We start from the raw sequence: 23,871 nt of genomic DNA, 5'->3' as shown, positions 1-23,871 counted from the left end.
CTGTTTCTCAGGGAAACAGCAGAGTGCTTCCACTGGACAAATAATATTACAATAAATTATACAAATTATTATACAAATTGAACAAATTATATTACAAATAACAATATTGTAATATATTCCTGTCACATTATTTTTTTTAACTATCCATTTGTACTTTCTTTTTTGTTCAAGTTACATAGAAGATGTTAACAATCAATAGTAGCTTAAATGAGAGAGTAGTAGCATGTAGCCTGTTTTATTCCAAAAGAAATGTATACATATGATTTCTACTCTTTTAAACTTAATTTTCCACAGTAAGAATTCAGCCTCTTAGTTAAAATGTGTAGTGAAATCACACTTCATTGATTAATTTCTTCAAATAAGTTTAACATCCGCAGTCCAGTTTCTTCCAGTTTGTTTGCAGCTAATTACCATCACAAAACCGAGTCTGTAGCTACAGATGCAAAGCTGAGCAGCAAGCTGTCTGCCATTGCATATCTATACAATCTCTGCTTCTAAAGTAACAAAGACCAGCTAACAAAAGAAGTACGATAGTACAGAGTTGCACATATTATTTCTTTTGAGCCATGCGCACAGGATGAGTTTATATCCTGTGGATACAAGTGACACAAGATGTCAAGTCATGGTCTTGACTGTGATCCACAGCAAAACTTCTGTTCATTTCCATGGAGCCAGGATTTTATCAATGCTTTTGTCATTATTCTTACCTATCCATTATATGCAATTTAGTAGCAAGTAAAGCCTTCATCAAATCAAGATCTTGTCATGCTAATGTCTGCAAAGAAATATTAATATAAAATGAGAGACTGTCCCAGGAAGGACTACCTGGGAGGGAAAATAAGAGGCTTGAATTGTCATTCACCTAAGGAAACCCTGTCAGTCTGTGTAAAGACTGGTTATAGACCTCATTGCCTTTTACTGCACTGCAGAACAGTGCTTAGCAGTACACAAAATGTTGGCAAAGTTAATTTTCAATAGGTACAAAGGGCATATGATAAAGTAACAATGTTGCATACTGTTTTCCAGGTCATAGACCTATACTGGGGAGTTGAAGCAGATGAATGGGACAGTCCTGAGCTACAGAAGAGTCGTATGAAGCTGTTAGAAGATTGCTTGAAAAGTTCTGCAGGTCCATGTTTTGTTGTGGGTATAAAAATAATGTTTTACTTTACAACAAAAATACAATGTCACCTATCCTAGCATGCATGATTCAGTAACAAATGTGTTCTTTTCTTCTTTCTAAAATATTTTATATTCCTCACTGTGCATTAGTTATACTGCATCCAGATGTTTCCCTATACAGCAGATTAACAGTGATTACTCAGTGTTAATGGAGAAGAAAGAAGGATCATTCATGATCAGTCCCCATAGTAAGGTGGGTTTAGAAACCACAAGGTATGACTGTAATACTAGAACAAGGGAAGCATGGACTACTTGTTTAAGGAGGCCACTGTTAGTTAATTCTTGGCACTTCTCACACATGCTGGCCTAGAAGGACGTGCTTACAAAAGCACAGCAGCAGCAAAGAACTATCTGCTGTGACCTGCATTTTGCTGTTTTGTGTCATAAACCCAGGGTAAAATGCCTGGTATTAGAGTGTGAATAGACTGGAGGTCAGTGACAACCTGAGGAGGCTCTAAGACTTTTTTTTTTTTACTCTGTCTTCTCTTTACTGTTGCCAGAACAGTTGCTTTTAGGATTCTTCAGTAGTCAGTAAAGCTGGCAAAAAAGATAAATTTTTACTGGCTGTTCCTATTGGACCCAAAGGAGAGACTGAACCACTTCACATCAGTGGTTTAGAAAGCTTTATATATATATATATTTCAGTGTAAGAGAGATCTTTTTCTGTAGATGATCCTGTTGGTTTTCATCAAGCTCAACAGTCTTCAGCTGTCCCTTACAGCTTTTACAGCTGAAGCAGCATGAATTTATGAAGTCATGCCAAACATTGTGTAGGGTTCTAGTAGTTGAAAGGCACTGGGAGTAGGCAGTGTCCTGCCAGTGTATGCCAGTATGCTTTCCCCCCTTCCAGTTAATCACATACAACAGATATTGCTGTCACTGATTTTGTATTATATACACAATTCGGAGTAGTGCATTTTTTTACTCTTTCTTCTGTGCTTAGAAAGAAATATACCATGTTTTAATGTGAGCACAGTTAACTTGAAAAATACTTAAAGACCAGATCAGCGCATGGTATGCTGTGTTAGTTTTCACTGCACAGACCAAATATATATGTGTTTTGATAAATGCATTTTCCCAGCTGCTTAAAGAGTAGCATACCTGTTTTATCTGTGAAGGGTAAGGCTGTTCTTTAACTTACTGGGCTGATCTAGGTAGAGAATCTCTCTATCGAGTTTCACTAGTCAGTGGTATATACTGCATATTTACAGTATCTATTAATGCATCAAAACTAAAGAGAAGATGATTTGGGAAGAATGTGGGTTTATTTTGTGTATGAGAAGTTCTGTGTGCAAGGGGGACTTCAGTGAAAGTACAAAAACGGCCACAATGAGTAGGATTTGCTATGATCAAGGATACTTCTCTGAAAGTATATTTACATTATTCCAAAACATATTTAATTCCTTATGAGCTGCCTTGAGGCTCCGTCTTTGTGAGAAATAAATGGGGGATATACAACAATTATTTTTCTATGCATAGTTGTAGGAGAGTAAAGATATTAGGATAAATCTCAAGTTAAATTAACCTCTGTAAAACTCTTCACTTGTGTTTAGGGAAATAACCAACATTATTTTAAGACAAAGTGCTTGCAGAGAAAAAAATAAAACATTAGATAAATACAGTTCCAGTTTCATTGTAGTGCTGTAGACATACCAGAGCATACAGAGCAAGACAGACTCATTCAGTATCTGTCCATCAAGCTGAATATTTTCAAGTAAACATACCTAATCCTACTTCACTAGTTTTGTCAATTATTATACTAACTGTTAGTATAAGATTTACTAAATTACAAGCATTTTAATATTACATGTCTTTATTACAAGTTTTCTTGTAATAAAGTCTGAAAGTAAAAAAAATACATTGCTTCTGTTTACTGCTGGTATACTACTGATTGTCCTCTCCATGGTCACTTGTTTACTGAGACTGGAAGGGTACTGGAAATGCTTGTAGTTTAGACATCAAAGGATATCTGCCACTCTCCTTTGACAACTTAATTCAATGGAAAACAATTTTAAGACCATGCCTTTGCTCTTCTAGATTTTATTTTCTATATTTGCTAAAAAAAAATAATTTAGAAAAGGTAGATTTCTCCTGTATACTTGAAAGTAGCTAAGTGAACTCTAATTCTTAGAGTTGCCATATAAGGCAGAGAAGAATTCTGAAAAAGATCTTTTTAAAAAGAAGAATTTTAAAGATGGAGGGAACTGAAACCACAGAATCCCATGCGGATAGAAGGTATACAAAAGACTGCCTGCTGTGAAGGCTGGAGATCACTTCCCTCCATGCCAAAGATTAGATAAAGAGCAAGCTGCAGCATGTGTTGTTCCATGTTTTTATCACACCCTTACAACCATCTCACTAGCTGTTTCATTCACCAGTTTGCCTTACTCTGTTGTTTAGCTTCAGAGTCCTGGGGAATGAAGGCCGTTCTCAGCACTTGACCATAAAGAGCTGAGAGCTTGGAGTGCTGAGTCTGAGATGGGTTTGATGTCATCATGGCACTGTTTTTCACAAGCACACACTGGCCCAGATCTTTAGAGGGTTTGGGTAGCTTCCATCTGATGTGACTAAATTTAGTTTTCTGGGTTTATTTTTCTTCTTTATATCTTCCCTTTGATGAAAATTCAGAGTTGGAATAGAAGGGCATGACATTTTTCCTGGAGCAACACCTACTGTCCTTAGACGTGGATGTTCTTAAAATCTCTGTGAAGAAGTGAAGGAAACCTCTTTGTGTTTATGCATATGTTTATGCATATTTTAGCAGCTCAGAATTTTGAAGCTGTTAAGAATTGCCTGGCTGATACTGTTACTAAGGAAATCATAAATTTGAAACAGACCAAAATAGCTAACAAAGAGGTTGCAGTAAACCAATGTCTCCAATATTCCAGGTTTTCCAAATATGGGTCAGAGTGATACCTCTCCCAATGACTATACCAGCAAAACTACAGAAATCTCTTCATGTACATTTGTTTTTTGCTCTGTTGTACCTTAGGGCAATGGAGTTTATTTCATTTACAACATAAATTGAAGATGATTCTATTCCAACACCCATAATCAGTTTTAATTTATAGTAACATAATTAAAAACTGACTTTGGCACAGCAGGCTTTGGGAAACTTCCCATTTCTTGAGGAAGTTCTATAAAATGTGCCACTTCCATTCAGCTGGCATTTTTTTAACTTTTCAATTACCGCTTTCTTAATTCAGACACAGATCTCGGATTAAATTGGACTATTCAGAATTAACTGGCAGATACAGGTTGATTTTTAGAAAGTGTTTCTTTATGGCACTTTGTGCCTGCATTGTGATATCAGATGGAGAGAAATGAGAATGAGTTCTTAAATTAGTGCAGTGAATAAATTGGAAGTCCTAAGCTTTTCTTCAGATACGAAAGAACAAAATCCAAATGAACACATATTCATAAACACAAAGGAAGAAGCACTTCTGAAAAAATGGGTAATTAATTTCCTTTGACACTGTTTTAGGAATGTATAGTCCCCCTCTTAGCTACTGCCTGAGCTCTGTCAACACTTGATCCAATTAAGGGAGAGGGGAGCTGCTTTTTTTTTGGTTAGGTTGGGTTTTTGCTGTGTAAAATCAGTGCCTACTATATGTGATCATTTAAAAACTTATAGCCTTTACTGTAGGTAAAAACATACCATGCTATTTTTGATCAACAGAATAATTTATGATTTATTTATGAGGGGAACAGTACTACTTCTGCAGGAAAAATACTTTCCATCACAATTTATGCAGAAATCATACTGGTTGTCTCTGGAATCTGCATGGGGAAACTGAAATGCAGTGTATTTATTAAGCTGTGAACTGCTTAAACTCTTCATTGCATAACAATGCCAAAGACAAAATACATTCAGTATATCACTGTAACCTTTACATTTTGTTGACTTGTGTTTCCTAGTAAATTCATAAGAGAAGGAAATATAAACAGGATGGTAGAGTGGCAATAAAGGTTATATTATCATCCCACAACTGATTATGAACAGGATTTATCTGCTGTGGACCTAGTCTCAATATCTTTAAAAACTAACAGAAAGATACAGGTACCTCCAACAATATCTGAGTCATCTTCTGGGTGACTCTTTTTCCATTAACAGCAAGGAAACGCTAGAGAGTTAGGCTGCTAATTTAGGAACCCAATTACAGTGTTTGGTACCAATTAAGACCTTGACCTATTTAGGGTGTCTTTAGTCTACAGTGGTTATTTTATTGCCCTTTTATCAGGGTTCCTTAACTAATACTCCAGTACTAACTGGCTGCTGATTGTGCCTTAGTAAAGATAAAAGAACTGCCAGGCTTCTCTGTGTTTCTCTTCAAACACAAGAAGTTACAAGACGTGGGTGCTCTCCTCCATCTGTGTGGCACCTCACAGTCTCTGCCTGAACTGCAGTTCTTGTGTCACTACGCTCTGAAAAATTGTAAAATGAAATGTTAGTTTGTCGCCTGTAATGGTTTGCTCAGTTAAATATATCTGGGTTTGTACAAACCTAAGATTCTTTTCATCCATCATTCAGATCATCTGGTTCAAAGAACAGTAAAGATATTTTCTACCTACTCTGAACAGCTAGTGTAATTTATATTTATCATTTTAAAATACATTTACATTGTAATTTACATTGTCCCTCTAATTGTTGACAGCTTGTTGTTAATTTCAGCATTAATGAGCCATTAACAAAGACCTAGCAGTATGAAATCGGGATTCCAGTAGGATTTTAAGAGAATATTGGCAGTTTACAATATTGGGCATGTCCTTAAATCACCCTGAAGTTGAAGATGAAATATGGCAAATTAGAGTGAAATGTTTTTTTTACATTTTTGGATCTTTTTGTTCCTACAGTACAATGCATGCTTTATTCATTCCATGAAGTACACTACTACTTAGTTCTCTTTGCTGAGTACAAATGGTTGATAATTAATTCTGAGCACATTCCGTCTCAGAGAAAATTCCAAATTATATTCCCCCCAGCTCTACTGAATCTCCTCAACTCCCATTTCAGTTCTGGTGTTACTTTAGGGTTTATCCCTAATAGGAAAATGAAATATATAGAGGTTCTGGAACACCTGAGTCACATTTTCTTTTGCTCTTCTGGGAAAATTGCCACACATTTTAAGTTAGGGACGCTAAACTCAGTCAAATGTGCCTATATTTAAACAGCCAGCTTATGAGGAATGCTATGCACCTTGTGCTCTTTGTGAACTCAGCAGAAGTTACAAGTGCTTGATACATTTCAGAACCTAATTTCCCTCCAGGAAGCAGCTCTATATATAGTTTTTATATGAATGAGGAGAAAGAGCTGGAAACAGACATGGCACAACAGCCTAGCTCTCCCAGTGAAGTTTATTCCAAGAAACAAATAATTGAATTATGAGTTTTCTTTGTACTCCACACCTGATGCAAAACCCATCCAAACAAGAACTCCATCTAACAAAGGAGGGTTTGGAGTCATAAAGCATATCAGAAATGGCTCCATAAGCCTTGTTGGCATGAATCTGAAGTAAAGTATAATCTGCAGACACTAATCCTGTTTTAGATGGACTTTGGCAACAAGAAAGATTTTTCTCGAAGCAGAGCTTTGTATATTTTTTTTAAGGCCTTCAAAACAGATAAAGTGATTAAGATACATAGTATGCAACTTTCCTGTCAGCAAGCCTTGGTCTTTCACAGCCTCCAGACTAATAGACAAAGGGTGTATATCCCTTTCCATGTTGTTTATCTCTGAACAACAAATGTACACAGAGTAGAATCAAGGACGGGGTATTATTATATGATTAAGCTATTGTGAGTTCTTTGATCTGCTTTAGGGCTGGGAATTTATTTTCCTGTGAATTTCTCTAAATCTAAAATCTAGTCTAAAAATGCTTATCCATTTTTTTAACATATCCCATTGAAAATAGCATCATCAGGCAGCTTTTCCATGGAATACAGAAACTTCATGGGTTTTGATGTAGTCTTAAAATAGCTTGCATTTTCAGCCTGCAGTCGGAAAAGTCTACATATTTTCTGCTAATTCACCGTGTCTGTTTTTTCTTGACATAAGTAGAATTTTTGGTGCTTCCTTCCAGGAAGGTTAAGTATTACATTTAATAATGTAATATTAATGAGAACAAGATTAGCATGAACTCAAATTTCCATCATTGTATGTAATGCATAAAGGGAAAAAATAGGCTGCATGAGATTTATTTTCTGTTTACCCTCAAGAGCTTTACCAAACTATCCTCTGAGGTAATATTGTAATCAGCTAGATATAATAGTCTGCTCTACAAATGAAACAGTAGATCAGAAAACCAACATCAGCTGTTCTGCAGAAGTGAGGGGGGGAAATCCTAAACCTTGCAGTGATAATTCTGTGTAAAGAAACAGCATACTTCACAATATTTTTTAGCAGGCAGTTGATAAGTTCAGAGACAGATCTTAATGCTGTTACTTGCACCTAGTGTATGTAACTTCCCTTTTCTCAAATAGAGTAAACAAACACCTACCCATAAAGTAACTAGTTTTACAGTGTTCTTCATAGTGGTAGATTTTAGAAGAACTCAGAATAGTAGTGCTACTCATGACTGGAAAAATAGCTCATTGCCTGGCCACATACTTTTGCAGAGCATATACTGCCTCTCAGTCATGCCATTGCATGGCGTAGGCAAGACAGTGCTTTTATAGAAAGAAGTGTCATGACCTGATGTTCTTTACTTTGCAATATTTCATTTGTTTTCCTGGGGTTTACTACAGAATTTTTAAATATTTGGCTAATGACTTAACCTGTTACCTGCAGGCAGTATTTAGTGCTGAGTGCTTGTATGCTTACCATTAAGTCTGATTACCTTTTAGTTAAAAAGTGCTGAAAAACCCACAAAGATATTCCAATAGAAAGCTACTATAGGTGAGGTTTTATTTAGATCTATTCCATTGTTGAAGAACTATGGCAAGTGGAAGCTAAGAGGATTTATAAGGGTGATATTTTTTCATCTATATAATAAACGTAAAAATAATGTTGGGGAGACTTGAAAAATAAAAGTTTTTTTAAGGTGGCTTTATGGAAAGATTGATTTATATTTAAGATAAAATGAACTATAAGGGTTAACATTCTCATTGTAATATTTGGTGATGTGAATGGGCTGCAAAGATTGTTGGCACTCTGAGTATTTCAAGTACCCAGGGAATTACAGACCAGTCATTCTCACCTCTGTGCCTGGCAAAATCTTGGAGCACATTCTCCTGGACAGCATGCTAAGGCACAGGAAAAACAACAAGGTGCTTGGTGACAGCCAGCATGGCTTCACTAAGGGGAAATCCAGCCTGACCAATTTGGTGGCCTTTTATGATGGGGCTACAGAACTGATGGACAGGGGTAGAGCAGTTGACGTCATCTACCTGGACTTGTTCAAAGCGTTCAACACTGTCCCACACGACATCCTTGTCTCTAAATTGGAGAGACATCAATTTGATAGATGGACCACTCGCTGGATAAAGAACTGGCTGGATGGCCGCACGCAAAGTGTTGTGGTCAACGGCTCGATGTCCGGCTGGAGACCAGTAATGAGTCCCTCAGGGATCGGTGTTGGGACCAGTCTTGTTTAACATCTTTATCGCTGACATGGACAGTGGGATTGAGTGCACCTCAGCAAGTTTGCCGATGACACCAAGCTGTGTGGTTTGGTTGATGGAGGGAAGGAACCTCATCCAGAGGGACCTTGACAGGCTTGTAAGTTGGGCAGATGTCAACCTTATGACGTTTAGCCATGCCAAGTGCAAGGTCCTACACCTGGGTCAGAGCAATCCCAGGCACAGCTACAAGTTGGGCAGAGAAGAGATTCAGAGCGGCCCTGCAGAGAAGGACTTGGGGGTGTTGATCGATGAGAAAATGAACATGAGCTGGCAGCGTGCGCTCGCAGCCCAGAAAGCCAACCGTATCCTGGGCTGCATCAAAAAGAGCATGACCAGCAGGTCGAAGGAGGTGATCCTGCCCCTCTACTCTGCTCTTGTAAGACCTCACCTGGAGTATTGCGTGCAGTTCTGGTGTCCTCAACATAAAAAGGACATGGAACTGTTGGAACAAGTCCAGAGGAGGGCCACGAGGATGATCAGGGGACTGAAGGACCTCCCGTATGAAGACAGGCTGAGAAAGTTGGGGCTGTTCAGCCTGGAGAGGAGAAGGCTGACTGGAGACCTCATAGCAGCGTTCCAGTATCTGAAGGGGGCCTATAAGGATGCTGGGGAGGGACTCCTTATTAGGAACTGTAGTGATAGAACAAGAGGTAATTGGTTTCAAACTGAAACAGGGGAAGTTTAGATTGGATATAAGGAGGAAATTCTTTCCTGTTAGGGTGGTGAGACACTGGAATGGGTTGCCCAAGGAAGTTGTGAATGCTCCATCCCTGGCAGTGTTCAAGGCCAGGTTGGACGTAGCCTTGGGTGAGATGATTTAGTGGGAAGTATCCCAGCCTATGGCAGGGGGGTTGGAACTAGATGATCTTGAGGTCCTTTCCATCCCTAACTATTCTATGGTTCTATGATTCTAATACTGTTCTTCATACGATGAAACCTTTGTCCAGTACATAAGGGGTGTGATTTATAAAGCCAAGGAAAGCTTTAATCTTTATTCTCATAGTGCCTGTCTTAGTATTTTCTATCAGTTTAGCTTCTTCGAAGGTCTGATCCATATTTTGCTTTCTCTCCTTAACTATTACAGTTTAGACTATTAGTTTCTTGTCAGAGGAATTAGTTCATTTCATCCTGCAATTACGCTACTGTCCTTTCTAGCCTCCTCCAAATTTCTAGCAATTTAAAAAACTGAAAAAATGGTTCTTCCTCTCCGACCACATGACGAGTAGGGAATGCATGCAAATCATTTAAGAACACACAGAAGGGACTGATACTTCTGCATCAGTCTTAAGTTTACTGGGCCATCATCTTGCTAGCATTGTTGGGGAAGGAAAACTATATTATTCTTGTGCAAGGAATTATCTAATAATTTCTTTTCATCTTTGAAGGATTAGTTTGATAGTACCTTCAGAAAGTACCAGCACCAACTGTCTCAGATAACAAGCCCTAAAACCAATGCCAGCTGGCTTGGAGGAAAGATTATTTTGTTACAATTGCCACAAAAGGACTCAAAAATCACAAATAAAAGTCATCAAAATTCAGGAACTAGTCAAAATACATTGTATAGGCCACTCCACATGTACTTGCAAAGCAGATTAGATGTTACATTATGCTACTTGTTCTGCATTCTGTGATATATGCTAAATTCTGGGCACTGTAGAGAGGTGGCATTACAATCTGCTAGAGCTAATGTCCCTTATATTAAAAAATTGCCTTTTGGCCTATATTGGCCTATAAAGGAAAGTGAGAATGCTACACTTGCTCAGAGGAGAATCAGTGAGTGAGCAGATCACATCTGTAGCCACAGGTGTCTGTAGAGTGTTACAGGAACACACTATGGCTACCTTTATTCCCAGACCTCTTTCCTAATTTTATTCTTTTTGACTGATTTTCTCACCTGCACCCATGCTCAGGGAGATCAGTGACCTAGCAATGACAAACAGTGAAGGAAACGGCAACAAAATGAATTAAACTGGTGCTTGACAATCATGTAGAACACAGGAGAAGGAACGTGGAATGAAGAAGACCTTTGATACTTTCCTAGCCAGGAGAAAGGAGTGAGTTCTAATGAAGCAAAGTGTATCAGGGAAGTGGGCAATGAATTTCTTGTAGGGAAGTGCATTCACTCTGTATGATGACTGTTAGCTCCTACCCACTATGTCCTGAGAAATGATTTATCATTATTTCATGTCTCCCTACCACTAAGGAAAAACTTTGAGTTTTAGAAATACTGCACTGTGGGTGAAGTTCAGAGTTCAGGGAATTGGTTCATTTACAACTGGATTTGGCTGCTGTCTTTAATTTTCTCAAAGATGGGTTAAGCATCAAGTAACTCCACCATCATTTTCTTTTTACACCTTATGTCAAAAAGATCTCTCACAGAAAAAGACTTCATCAATTGCACCTCATCCTTCCAGTCCCAATTCCAGTCAGTTTTCTTGCAAGGTAGTCCAACAACCGTTTTTTGTCTTTCATGGAACTGAAACCAATACCTGTTTCAAGTTTCTGAAATACCTATAGCCCCACCCCCACTGTACTTCTGCAGTGCCTCTAGGGCAATAAGAGAGAATCTAGGGCATGACTCTGAAACAACTCACAGGAATATTTCTCAAGCCAAGGAATATAAATGCATATCCAGGCAGATGGGGAAAAAAATAATCTCTTTCTCAGCACAGAAATGTCTTTATTATGCCATCAGTTTTCTATTCACTTCAGTAATTTCAATTAAAAATTGTATTTCTTATTTTATGTTTTGTACAGTCAGCTGAAGTTCTAACACTAAATCTTTTTAACCCATAACCTTCAACCAAAGGACTGGGGTATGGACACTATTATTATCACCTAGATATGGAGAAAAATCAAATTAAAATGTTTGATACCACTCTATGGTTACATCTTTCCCTTAAAACTCAATAGAACAAATAACATAAAGCAACAGTCCCATCCCTGCTTGTACATAAATACACAAGCTCCTTTGCATATTGGCACTCAGAATAGAAATGCTGATTTTACAAGCTATCATTAGCCTCATTTTATAGACAGGCAATCTGAGGCAGTGGCAAAAGCACCAGGAAGTTACTAGTTTCCATACTGAAATGAATCAAAAGTGGAAAGAAGATTTAAGAGGTCTGCAGCAGCTCTGATGTTCTGTCTGCTAAGTTCAGTATGTCTACTGTTGCCAGTAGAAGCAAACTGCTTTTCTGAAGGCACTTTGACCTGTACATCCTAGAAATCACAGATTACAATATTTGTAGCTTTTTTTCCCATATTTTTGATTTCTAATTGAAGTAATTTTGGGAGACTTAATCCCAGTGTAACATAACTTTTCTCCTTTGATCACCACCATAGAAAGGCAAGAAAAGCAGTCAAATGTATTTAACTGAAGAATATTCTCTCTGTGCTTGTGTCAGGAGGTCCTGACACTGTACCACATTGCAGCTAGAAGGAAAAGGAGTAGAGGTAGCTATTTTCTGGACCTCTCTTGAGCACCAGCCACTCTGGAACTCTAGTTTCCTAAAATTTGGCTTCAATTAAACACATTATTACAGCCTTCTCCATCTTGGTTTCACTTGTTCAGTTCAGTTAAATTTAATGGCTTGGAGCTTGCCCCATTGAGCAATTAACATATATATTCCATTGAGATTTTCAGTTAATTCGTGTATTTGTTTTTCTTCTTACTGAAATATTTAGTGCATTAGAAATAAATTTAAGTAAATATTCTTTTCTGGTTTCAGTTCAGATGATTCACTGTTGTTTAGCCATTAGCATTTTTGCTTTGAGTTTGAAACAAATTGGCTCTTGTTCCATTAAAGAAAGAAGGAAAAGAAAATGTACATTCTTTCCTGTTTGTTTCTGGTAGTAAATTATCAGTTTCAATTCAAATCCTATTTATTTCTCAGAAACAAGGTTCCAGCTAAGCCAGTTATTTTGGGTTTTGTTTTGGTTTTTATTTTTCCCAAAAAAAGTATCTCTGGCTGTGCCTGAACATCTCATATCACATAAATAATTCCTACAGACTACTACTAGAATAGAGTTACAATGTGCTGCCAACAAACCAAAAAGACCTATAGTTCTACTAAATTTCTTTGAATGGGATGTTAAATAAAAGGCCCTTTTGGACTGTTTGTTCCAGATTTTTAAGACATGATTTTCCTCTCTACTTGGTTATGTCAGTTCAGCCACATTTCCATAGACGAGGAGGGTAAACACACCTCCACATCACACATTCTGCGTGCCTGCTCTGACTTGTATGTGACATCTAAGCAGGTTCACACAGGCAAGTGCCCTGTGTTACCACCTCCAAGTTTAATATGAAAGACAGGACATAGAATGTAGCCACTATACATATCAAAAGGACGGTTTGAAAATGATGGAGCATTTCTTGTAGTTATGCTGAAGTGATTCTGTCTTCAATTTGTACATACTTACATATCAATTGGAAGAAATTGAAGGACACCTCTGGGACATCAGCGAGAACAGCCTTTCCCAACACCCTGCAATATGTGAACATACTATCCCAAGGCATCTTAAAAGTACTTCAGTCCCTACAAGTAAAGCAGCTAGTGAAGAACCAGTGCATCTCAGTGACCCCTGAATGCTGATGGTGGGTGCCATTCTCACCCTGGAGCGTGAAGTATTCACTGCATCTTCAATAATGTGAGGTAATTCTTTCTCCTAATGGAGCTGTCCAAATTTGGATAAGTGTTTAAGTTTGCATTAATTTGAAGGCTGAAATGTGAGTCACTCAGGACCTCATTCACAAGTGGGCAAGGCTTTCCTCCTTCAGTAATGAGCAGTTTCTGTAAGAAGAACAGGGCTGAGAATGAGGGACAGCTGCCACTACATACATAACTAACTGCTGCATACCTGTCACAGCTCTGAATTCCTGCCCAGGTTTAATTCCCTGCATCATATTACTAAGTCAGATGGGGAAAATAATACTTCCTAATCCCCCATGCATCTTGCAAAAACAAGTTGTTTAAGGGCTGCTTAAATCTGGACACACAGAGGTATCTTAGGTTAAAAAATGAATTATGGTTAGAATTAATTCCTGCAAAGATTATTTCTTGAATGGTTATTCTTCAGAAAGTTGGCAATTCAGGACTGTTGTGAGAAGAGGAAGAGAGGACATATGTATGCACTTCAGTGTCACATGTGGAACTTCACAAAGACCAAGAAGTAAAAGTGGTAGGACTGATTCCATGAAGCCCAGCAAAAGCTCATTGGATCAGATCATTCACAAGCTACAAAACTGTATTTTCAATTAATTTCTAGCTTTCTGTCTTGGCAAAAGAGCAAAAAAATGTTGCTTTTAAGTTGGCAAGTATCTGAAATCACTTCATAAGACATTACAAATCTGACTTCTCAAATTACTTGTTTTGCAGATGTTAATATCTAATTTATTTAAAAAAAAACACGTTAATGAAACCAATCAGTAATGAATATAACTTGCTGTTATTTGAGAGCTTGTGTTTTATTAAAATATCCACTAAATATCTTAGCTGAAATTAAATGTATCTAAAATTTTAACTTTTCCTGTATTAATATAAGGTATGCTATTAGGGTTCATGAACATTTTAGTGATGATATCTGAACTAATTACCTGATATGCATTATGAATCCAGCATATCTAAAGATCAAATCCAAATGTGGTTAGTTTCTTCCTTTTGGTCATTATGGTGACTGTGCATATAAATTTAATATCTTTCCATACCACAAATATTAGAAGGAAAATATTTCCCATCTTGATCTGAACAGTAACTTTTTAATCTTGAGTTAATAGTAACTTCAGCCTTGGGGTCAACAAAGCTAACAAGACTACAAGCTGAGGTTGCTTTGTGTTAATTCTGTAAAGTTCTGCTAGATACAAATGGTTGCTGAGGGTTCTATATATGTTGTCAGCCTGGTAGGTTTAAACAGTTCAGTCACCTTCATTCTAATGAATCTTTAATTTGTTGGTTCACTATTAAAGGAAAATGACTCATCAGGTGGGAGATTTTGATTCACAAGTCTGCATTTAAAATTGTCTCTTGGTACTGAATAGAGTGTAAACATTACTGTTCCCTTTAAAAATAATTTCCTATAATAATCATCAAAACGCTGCAATGTTGTTACCACAAATTGAAGTTTCAGGTTATTACTGTAGAGTACTATGATATTTTCCATTGAGTTCTGAAATAATGATAATTCGTATTTGCAGATTTAGAATGAAATAACACAAAGATTGTAGGAAATCATATTTCAGTTCTGTTACTTCATTTTGCTATGAAGAAAGCTGCATTTATTTTAATGCATTTGGAATATGGAGAAAGGGCAGATATCCATGCCAGAGGCTGCAAGCATAGATGGATGCAGTTTGGACACTGAAGCTTCGGGAAAAAAGTGCAGCTCAGAGCATCTCATTTAGGCCTCTACAACTACCTTGAGTGGTTTTGTGGTACACTTATACAGCCAGATATAAATTTAACCATAATGACACCAAAGGAATGGAGAGGAGGTGACTATTCCCTGCTGCCAGCTAGAAGGAGATACTTACAAGCCTCACCTCTGTGTCTAAACATGGGAAGGTGCCGTTTTCACAGCCTGTGCTTGCAAATGTTGTCCTAAGGCTGTCATGTAGCCTTACAAACAGGTTATTAAAATTCTAGCAAACACATACAGTCTGTTTATAGTCCTCAGCCTTTTTTTTTTTTTTTACTAGTCACCACTGTTAATGGAAAGCATGCAGTACATCTAGAGGAAGGTGTGTTCAGGTGAGGAACTGTTCCCCAGGAACCTGATATGTTTATGTGACATAACCCAGCATTCAAGTATCAGTCTCTCTGTAGAAGACAGCTGCAGATACTCTGCATGTCTCCTGCTTCCAACACTGGGAGGTGATATTGCAGTCCTTTAGACAAATATTGTCAGTTACTTTTGTCCTCTCCAGAAAAATGACAAGGAGCTGTGTTTCAATATCTCAGTTAAATGGGCAGTGAAACCAGGCAGTAAATTGAAGCTAGTTTGGAGTTACCAGAAAGCACAGGAATGACTCCACGAAGAGTTTTCTACCTCATAAATTTTTTACCACAATATTTTTCAAATGTTGTTCAGTCAAAGTCATAGACAGAGTCAGGTACTAATACCAGAACCTCAGCTTGTGTAATCAATTCCCTTTTTCATTCCAGTGCTAAAATTTTTAATTTTTTTTTTAATTTTTTTTATTTAAAAATTAATTATTTTTATTACTTTATCTTTTATTCCCTATCATGTAATTATTTCTATTCCTCTTTGTTTACTTGTGTGTTCCACTGTATTAGAACATCAAAAACACCAAGTCTTGTAACTGCCTTTCTAAATCCACATAGTCATCAAGTAGGTGCCAAAAGTGTCATAAGAATCTCTGTTCAGCTGCTTGTTAACCTTTCCTTAATTTTTTGGCTAAAACGTGGAGTCCTTGCTCACACCAGCCCCATGATTCCTAAGTTTAACACAAATTTCAGAAGTGTCCTCTGAGCTTGGCCAGCTCATGCAGCTTGTGTGAAGAGTTTCCACCACAGTCCCTACAGTAGTTTTCTGGTGTGCAGTGAACACAGCTACAGAAAGCTGGTCAGTACCCTGCTGCCTGCTGTTCCCTGAGCAGTTCTCAGGGGAAATAATACATGGCAGTGGGGTGCTGGCATAGCCTCTACAACTTGTGTTTGCCATGGTCCACTTTTTAAGTTCTAAAAATAAATGTTTTACCAGACATGGATCCTTACACGATGTTCAACTGATGTGTTCCTTTCTTGGTACAGTTGTTAGCTCTTCCAGACACTAGATGCCAACAATAACAAGCTAGATTCAGTTTTCACCTTGCAGTGCAATCAATATATATTCATTCTGACTTCTCTTTCCTCCACATTTCCTTGTTCCTTTGCTTCCTAAGCACTATGCATGTGTCATCTTTTAAGATTAATCTTAAAACTTTTTCATAAACCACAGTGAAACAAGAAGAGGACAAATACCTCAAAGCAAAATAGTACAAGGCTTATCTTGTTGTTTATTAAGCTTTGTGGACACTCAATGCCATCATCCCAAATGGAGGACACTTCTGTCTGTGTGATTCATCTTCTATGTATGTCTGTTCTTCCCTCAAATAATGCTAGACTTCGAGCAAAATATTAGCAATGCCATCTATAGCACAGAGATACACCATGATAAATGTATGCCTTCTGCTCTTTAACGTTTGATTTGAGAAACAGTGAAGGCTTTCAAATAATATTTGCATGAGCCTCCATTTTATGTAAAAGCTCACGACACAGCCATCCACAGTGGTTCTAGTATTCTGATCATGTCAGCCTTCCTTTTTATTGTGTATTGCTCAAGTAGCCAGGAGGATGTTTCTTAATACAGATTATTTACAAAATGTCTGTTGCAATGACAGATAAGATACAAGAAAAAAGAAATCCATCTCTTCGTTTTAAAGTACTGCTCTTTGTTATTTACCTATAAGAGTGGAGAGAGAACAGTACAAACTGTACCAGAGAAGCAGAAAAGTACACAGAATAATTCCAAAACAAATTTAGTTGATTAAATGCAGTACACTAAAACCAGACATTTTAATGCTGACATTTTATTATTGTTAATGAAGAGCTCAGCTATTGATCTTTGCTCCAGCAACTGTCTACTGAATCCACTGGACTTAAATTTAGAAAAAGTGTAGCCTAATGAATTTTTGTAATAATTGCTATACAAGGTAACTGCAAAATTTGCATAGTGAAGCTCCTCTGAGAGAAATTTATTAGATTTCTGCATCAGTCTGAAAGTGCAAAGGCTTGCAATTCAGCATGATACAAGTTATTAACCTCTCTTGGATAAAGGAAGTTGATATTATATTTTGTTTAACCTCTGCAGATTCAGAATTCCAAAATTATAGGGCTCTGTGAATAGATCAGAACAGAAAAAGCTTAGACATTTTCCCCAGTTATCTCATTATCTGAAACAACATAGCTCTGTCTATGAAGGGAGCTACTAGTTAGAATGATCACAAAAAGGTATAAATCCACATTATAAAAATACTGGATCATTTCATTAAAATTATTATTACTTAATTCTAGTTACTAAACACATTTATTCCTTTCTCCTTACTCCTTGACGTCCACCCTGAATGAAGCTACTGTGGGATCTGAGTGGGCAGCAAGGCAAACCCATCTTTCCCCTATTGCCTCTCCACTGGAGCATCTTCTTAAAGGACTTGGGTGCTGAGACTTGTCAGAGCGTGGAGCCTGGACTGCATAAACTAGCACAACTTCTGCATTTCTTCATTTCTCCTAAGCAGTGGACAGACTTTGACTTTTTCCTGTCCACCAGCACTTTGCCACTACTCCTCTGATAGAGGAGCCATAAGAGCCAGCACTCTAGTTCGTGTGAGCTCTTCCTTGTCTGTTCCAGGCAAAAATCAGTGATCATTACACAATGCAAACTATGGTCTGAGCTAACTGAGGTGGTTTTGCCTGAAAGAGGTTAAGAAGTGTTCACATGCACTGCTCTCATGTCTCTGCTCTGAGGGCACAGGACCTAGCAAGATGAGCCGCTTGAGTACGTTCTGCCAACACAAATGGATTCAGAAAGCTGTGGCTCCATGCTTTTATAATCACTGAAGCAGGCTTCGTCATCATCAGTTATTGATTTTCAGTGTTTAGTTACAGCTGGAAGAGTTTAAAACAGCTTCTCATTATGATGAGTGGTTTAAAAATAATGAATATTTAGGATTTATTATTTACAAACAAGGTCATTTACATTTTTAGGGTACTACTGTATTTGCATCAGCATTACTTTACTAAGAGATCTTTCTGATTCAAATCAAGATGCTGATATTGTTGGTTCCTCTCCACATCAAGTACTCCTCATTAACTCAAAATCTTTACTGAATAGATTTGAATGAGGAAAGAAATAAAAAAAAATCCCATTTTAAATGAAGTAAGAATTCTCACTGAATTCTGTGGACCAAGATTTGAATGCAGAAATAATCTGACAATCACAAATTTGAAAAAAAAAAAAATCATCTAAAGAATGCAGTAATTTCCTACTATATCTTCTGTAAAGATGTAGGGCGTTACAATCATATTTTTATAAAACACTTATGGACAGCAAGCTACAGAAGTAAATTCAAAAAAGTGTATTCAGAACATTGCAAGCAATATTACAAACTTACCTTTACAGAACAAAATACGCATTTAAGTACTAAAATGGGGTTTGATCCATATCTGCTTGATATTTGGTCAAAACTGTTTTCCATGGCCCCACTGTTCATAGAATGGTTAGGGTTGGAAGGGACCTCAAGATCATCTAGTTCCAACCCCCCTGCCATGGACAGGGACACCTCTCACTAAACCATCCCACACAAGGCTTCATCCAACCTGGCCTTGAACACTGCCAGGGATGGAGCACTCACAACCTCCATGGGCAACCAATTCCAGTGTCTCACCACCCTAACAGGAAAGAATTTCCTCCTTATATCCAATATAAACTTCCCCTGTTTAAGCTTTAACCCATTACCCCTTGTCCTGTCACTACAGTCTCTGACAAAGAGTCCCTCCCGAGCATCCCTATAGGCCCCCTTCAAGTACTGGAAGGCTGCTATGAGGTCTCCACGCAGCCTTCTCTTCTCCAGGCTGAACAGCCCCAACTTTCTCAGCCTGTCTTCATACGGGAGCTGCTCCAGTCCCCTGATCATCCTTGTGGCCCTCCTCTGGACTTGTTCCAGCAGTTCCATGTCCTTTTTATGTTGAGGACACCAGAACTGCAAACAATACTCCAGGTGAGGTCTCACAAGAGCAGAGTAGAGGGGCAGGATCACCTCCTTCGACCTGCTGGTCACGCTCCTTTTGATGCAGCCCAGGATACGGTTAGCTTTCTGGGCTGCGAGCGCACACTGCCAGCTCATGTTCCTTTTCTCATCGACCAGCACCCCCAAGTCCTTCTCTGCAGGGCCGCTCTGAATCTCTTCTCTGCCCAACCTGTAGCTGTGCCTGGGATTGCTCCGACCCAGGTGTAGGACCCTGCACTTGTCGTGGTTGAACTTCATAAGGTTGGCACCAGCCCACCTCACAAGCGTGTCAAGGTCCCTCTGGATGGCATCCCTTCCCTCCAGCGTATCAACCGGACCACACAGCTTGGTGTCATCGGCAAACTTTCTGAGGGCACACTCAATCCCACTGTCCATGTCAGCGACAAAGATGTTAAACAAGACCGGTCCCAACACCGATCCCTGAGGGACACCACTCGTTACCGGTCTCTAGCCAGACATCGAGCCATTGACCACAACTCTTTGTGTGCGGCTGTCCAGCCAGTTCTTTATCCACCGAGTGGTCCATCCATCAAATTGATATCTCTCCAATTTAGAGAGAAGGATGTTGTGTGGGACAGTGTCAAACACTTTGCACAAGTCCAGGTAGATGACATCAACTGCTTTACCCTTATTCATTGGATGCCCCAGTTCATACTGGGGCAAAGACATTGAATGCTTTTTGCAATAAGGGAATATAAAGCCAGCAAAGCAGCTTGTGGTTCTGCAGCACTGATCCTTGGTATGCTGGTATAAGCTACATATTTAATAATACTAATATGAACTATACGTAACATCATGGGAACTTACATCAAACAAAATATGAAATATTCTGTTCCATTACCATGAACTAAGAATGAAGCCAAGAGGTAAATAATCCAGAGTTACATCCTTATCCTGAATCCAGAGAAAAGGATTTCCACATTCACTTTTACATGTGAAATTAATCTCAACCTATGACTAATGGGAATCAATAATAAATGAGTCAATACTGTGCTAAGTATGTTGGGGTTTTTTTAATTACTTCTTTTGAATGCCTTTGTATTTTTATTGCCAGTTAGTATTATGAAAGACTTGAAATTTTCATTTTCATTTCATTTCAAAATTCATCTACTTGAAATTTTGCCATGTCATCATAATAGGATACAGCTCAGTACTGTACCTTTAACAGTAACCATTTTACACTGTATCTGTTTCCCTTTCTAATTTCAAATTCATTAAGCTACTACCACACTGTTTTTTATGAAATTCAGATCCTGAGGAGGGGTTTGGCATAACTAAGAAGAAAAATGTAATCCCTACTTTCCTGCAAATACACAGGGCCTACTGGGAGAGAAGTACGGGAACATCCGAATACCAGGGGAAGTTGAGTCAGCAGAATTTGAAATGATCCTGGATGCTGCTATAGAAGCCAAGCTAGAGACAAGGATTTTAGAAGAGTGGTACTGCAGGGATGAGAATGCAGTGCCACCAGCATATTACCTCAGACCAAAATCTGAAATGCTGAAGAGCTACCAGAATACAGTAAGTCATAGTCACCTCCTTACAAAATTCTTCTCTCAGTGCAGTGGCTGGCAGTCCCTAGGGTCAGCACTTGCTTCTGTCTGTGAAGTAGCTTCTACAGCCCTGTCCACACCAAAGCAACTGGTGCTGTAATGCTCCTTTCCCATACATGGCGAAGGGAGCAGCTGTGAAACACCAAGAAACATGATGGGTCATGACTCTGGTAACAGCCAGAACAAGTGCACTGTAGTCAACCTGTTGGGGCTAGTGGGGCAGTTTCACAGATTTCTCTTATTTTCTGTGATATTGGAATAGGGAATGCTCAGGCTCTTCTGCTCTGGTATTGTGCCTTCGCTAGATTTCAGGAAACAGGATTTGCAGAGGAAATACATACTTTCCCTTCGGTTCCCATATAAGAAAGCTCTCTAACAGTCAAACAAGTGCTTAATGCTGTCCCAAGTCAGATCTCATACTTTTAATTTACTAACTGTATAATAACAGAAGAGTTTTGAATACTGTTAATTATCATAATTATCTGAACATGTCAAGAAGGAGTTGCTGGGGAGCTTATTTTGGAAGCTGGTCTTTTTCCTGTTACACCCTCCAGGAAAACTGGAATTTACAATACTTTACAATAATACTTTGTAATACTTTACAAAACAGGAAAACTTAAACACTTCACTTGCAGTAACTAAAGCAGCAGTGACCACCAGCTGCCTTAGAGAAACTTCCATCACAGCATCTGTGAGATAGCATCTGAAAGGATTAGTGAATTTATACTAGAGTCCCTCTCTGAAGACAGTAAGATTACTGTTGCTATAGCAATGAATGAAAGTAATGTCATACATAATCCCGCATTTTTCAAATATGGCAATTGAAATGAGGTGCTTAATTACAGGTACGAGGAACCTCATTTCAGTTTTGAGATCCAAGTTTTCAGTTTTTGAGATCCAGGTATTCTTGCTTCTCATTGAAGGATCAATAATTTCAGCAGGATTACTGCTGCTTCATTATCTTTATTTCAGGCTTGATTCTCAAAACCCTCTTTCTATAAAGCTGTTATTGGTCTTATTCTTGGAAAATATTGCATTAGCTGCCTACAGTAGGAACTCAGAAAATACTCAAAGTAGCTGACTTTCATACCTCTAAAATGGAATGCATTATTATCTGCAGTATAAAAAGTTGAACTCATTCATTTATTTTATTGTATGTGTTTCTATGTTACAATGTTATTTATGATCTTGAATAGACTTTTACTTTCTGAAGCTGTAGACGTGTGTATTCCAGCTAATGTTTAACTATGGATATTTTTTAAAGATGGAATCTTCTTCAAGCTCTATGAATGAGAACAAATGGCAAGATATATCAGAAGAGATTAAGAAGATTTTTAAGACTGCTGTGAAACTGCTGTATGAAAAAGGAAAAATGAAACACGGCCAAGCAAAGAGATATCTTTCCTCTGGTAAAGTTCAGACTAAATATTTATATATATTCATTTATTATCTTTTCTATCAACCTTTCCACAAACATGAAAATATATTTCTGTTGGCATTTCCCATATAATTGAAGAGGGAGAAAATTGTTCACTGTGCTTGCTTGAGATCAAAACCTCTATGAAAGCACATAGCAATTTTTCTGTGCTTTTTGTTTTTCACAGAAAACAGATGCAATCATTTAAGAATCTTCATGTTGAGTCAGGGGGATGTTCTTGAACTGTTTATAAAGAAAGGTTAACAGACTGTGTTCTCTTTTCATCCTCAGCTATTGAAGATGAACTTGATTTTGCTTTGGGTAAACAAACACCAGCTTTCCTAAAGAAGTGTGTTTGCTACATTCGGAAAATTGCCAACATTGAGCGTTTCGTTAAAATTCCAGAGATGGGAAAATACATGGATGTGATACATACGGCCGGGAAGTATCTACGAGATCCAGAAGCCCATGAGAAACTGATCAAGCTCAGGGATGAATTCATTCCTACCATTGTCGCATCATCCAATCTGAGAGTGTACACATCTGTCACTCACTGTGACATGAAACTGGGTTACTCCCAGGAAGTGGAGAACCATTACATCGAAGGACTTGGTAAACAGTTCTATGAAGATATGATTGATATAATCCAGGCAACAGTGCAGCAGAATTTTGACACTGAGACTGACTTGCTGTACGATGAAGTTCTTCAACACTCATCACTATGTAAAACATACTCCACTTTTTATGAATACAGATGTGAAGCATTAAACATAGTCCATAGATATATTCTACCCAGCAAAATAGGACACATTAACCCTCTTATCATATATGGTGGACCATGCACAGGGAAGACTCTTTTATTAGCCGAAGCGGCAAAGAAGGTAAAAAAATACATTACATAATATGGTGAATTTAGGAGTGCATGAAGGCCAGCTTAGTTTTTATTATTCCTTTTGTCAACAGATTTGATATCAGCCTTCAATATATAAAATAAAAACAATAAAAACTATATTCTGCATATTATTGTACACATATTCAGAAAAACTTAACCTTTCAATAACATGGTGTCTGTATCATGCTTAGCGAGACCAAAAATACTTTTTCAGAGCTCTTAAAAACCTAATAGGAATCAATATATTTTTGAATTAACAACATGTAATTTAGAAGGATCTCTTTCCCTCTTTTTCCACTGAGGTTCTGCAAATCTGGAACCATCTAAACATCATATGCTGGTTTTAGTCTTAATCACAAATACAATATATCTTTCAAAGTCATGCCATCTTATGTTCTCA

At 38.0% G+C, this 23,871-nt stretch overlaps 1 protein-coding gene across 1 annotated transcript in view; it reads left to right on the top strand.

Moving 5' to 3' along the window:
• Positions 1–23,871, top strand: part of NWD2 (NACHT and WD repeat domain containing 2) — a 61,774-nt gene that overhangs the window by 31,090 nt on the left and 6,813 nt on the right. The window contains exons 3-6 of the mRNA XM_065699282.1: positions 1,027–1,143; positions 20,927–21,130; positions 22,427–22,571; positions 22,871–23,460. Of these exons, the coding sequence (XP_065555354.1) occupies positions 1,027–1,143; positions 20,927–21,130; positions 22,427–22,571; positions 22,871–23,460 (1,056 nt within the window). The remainder of the gene's footprint in view (positions 1–1,026; positions 1,144–20,926; positions 21,131–22,426; positions 22,572–22,870; positions 23,461–23,871) is intronic.

This window comes from Lathamus discolor, chromosome 1 (assembly GCF_037157495.1).
Source record: "Lathamus discolor isolate bLatDis1 chromosome 1, bLatDis1.hap1, whole genome shotgun sequence".
Lineage (NCBI taxonomy): Eukaryota > Metazoa > Chordata > Aves > Psittaciformes > Psittacidae > Lathamus > Lathamus discolor.
This window is presented reverse-complemented; position numbering and strand designations above follow the sequence as displayed.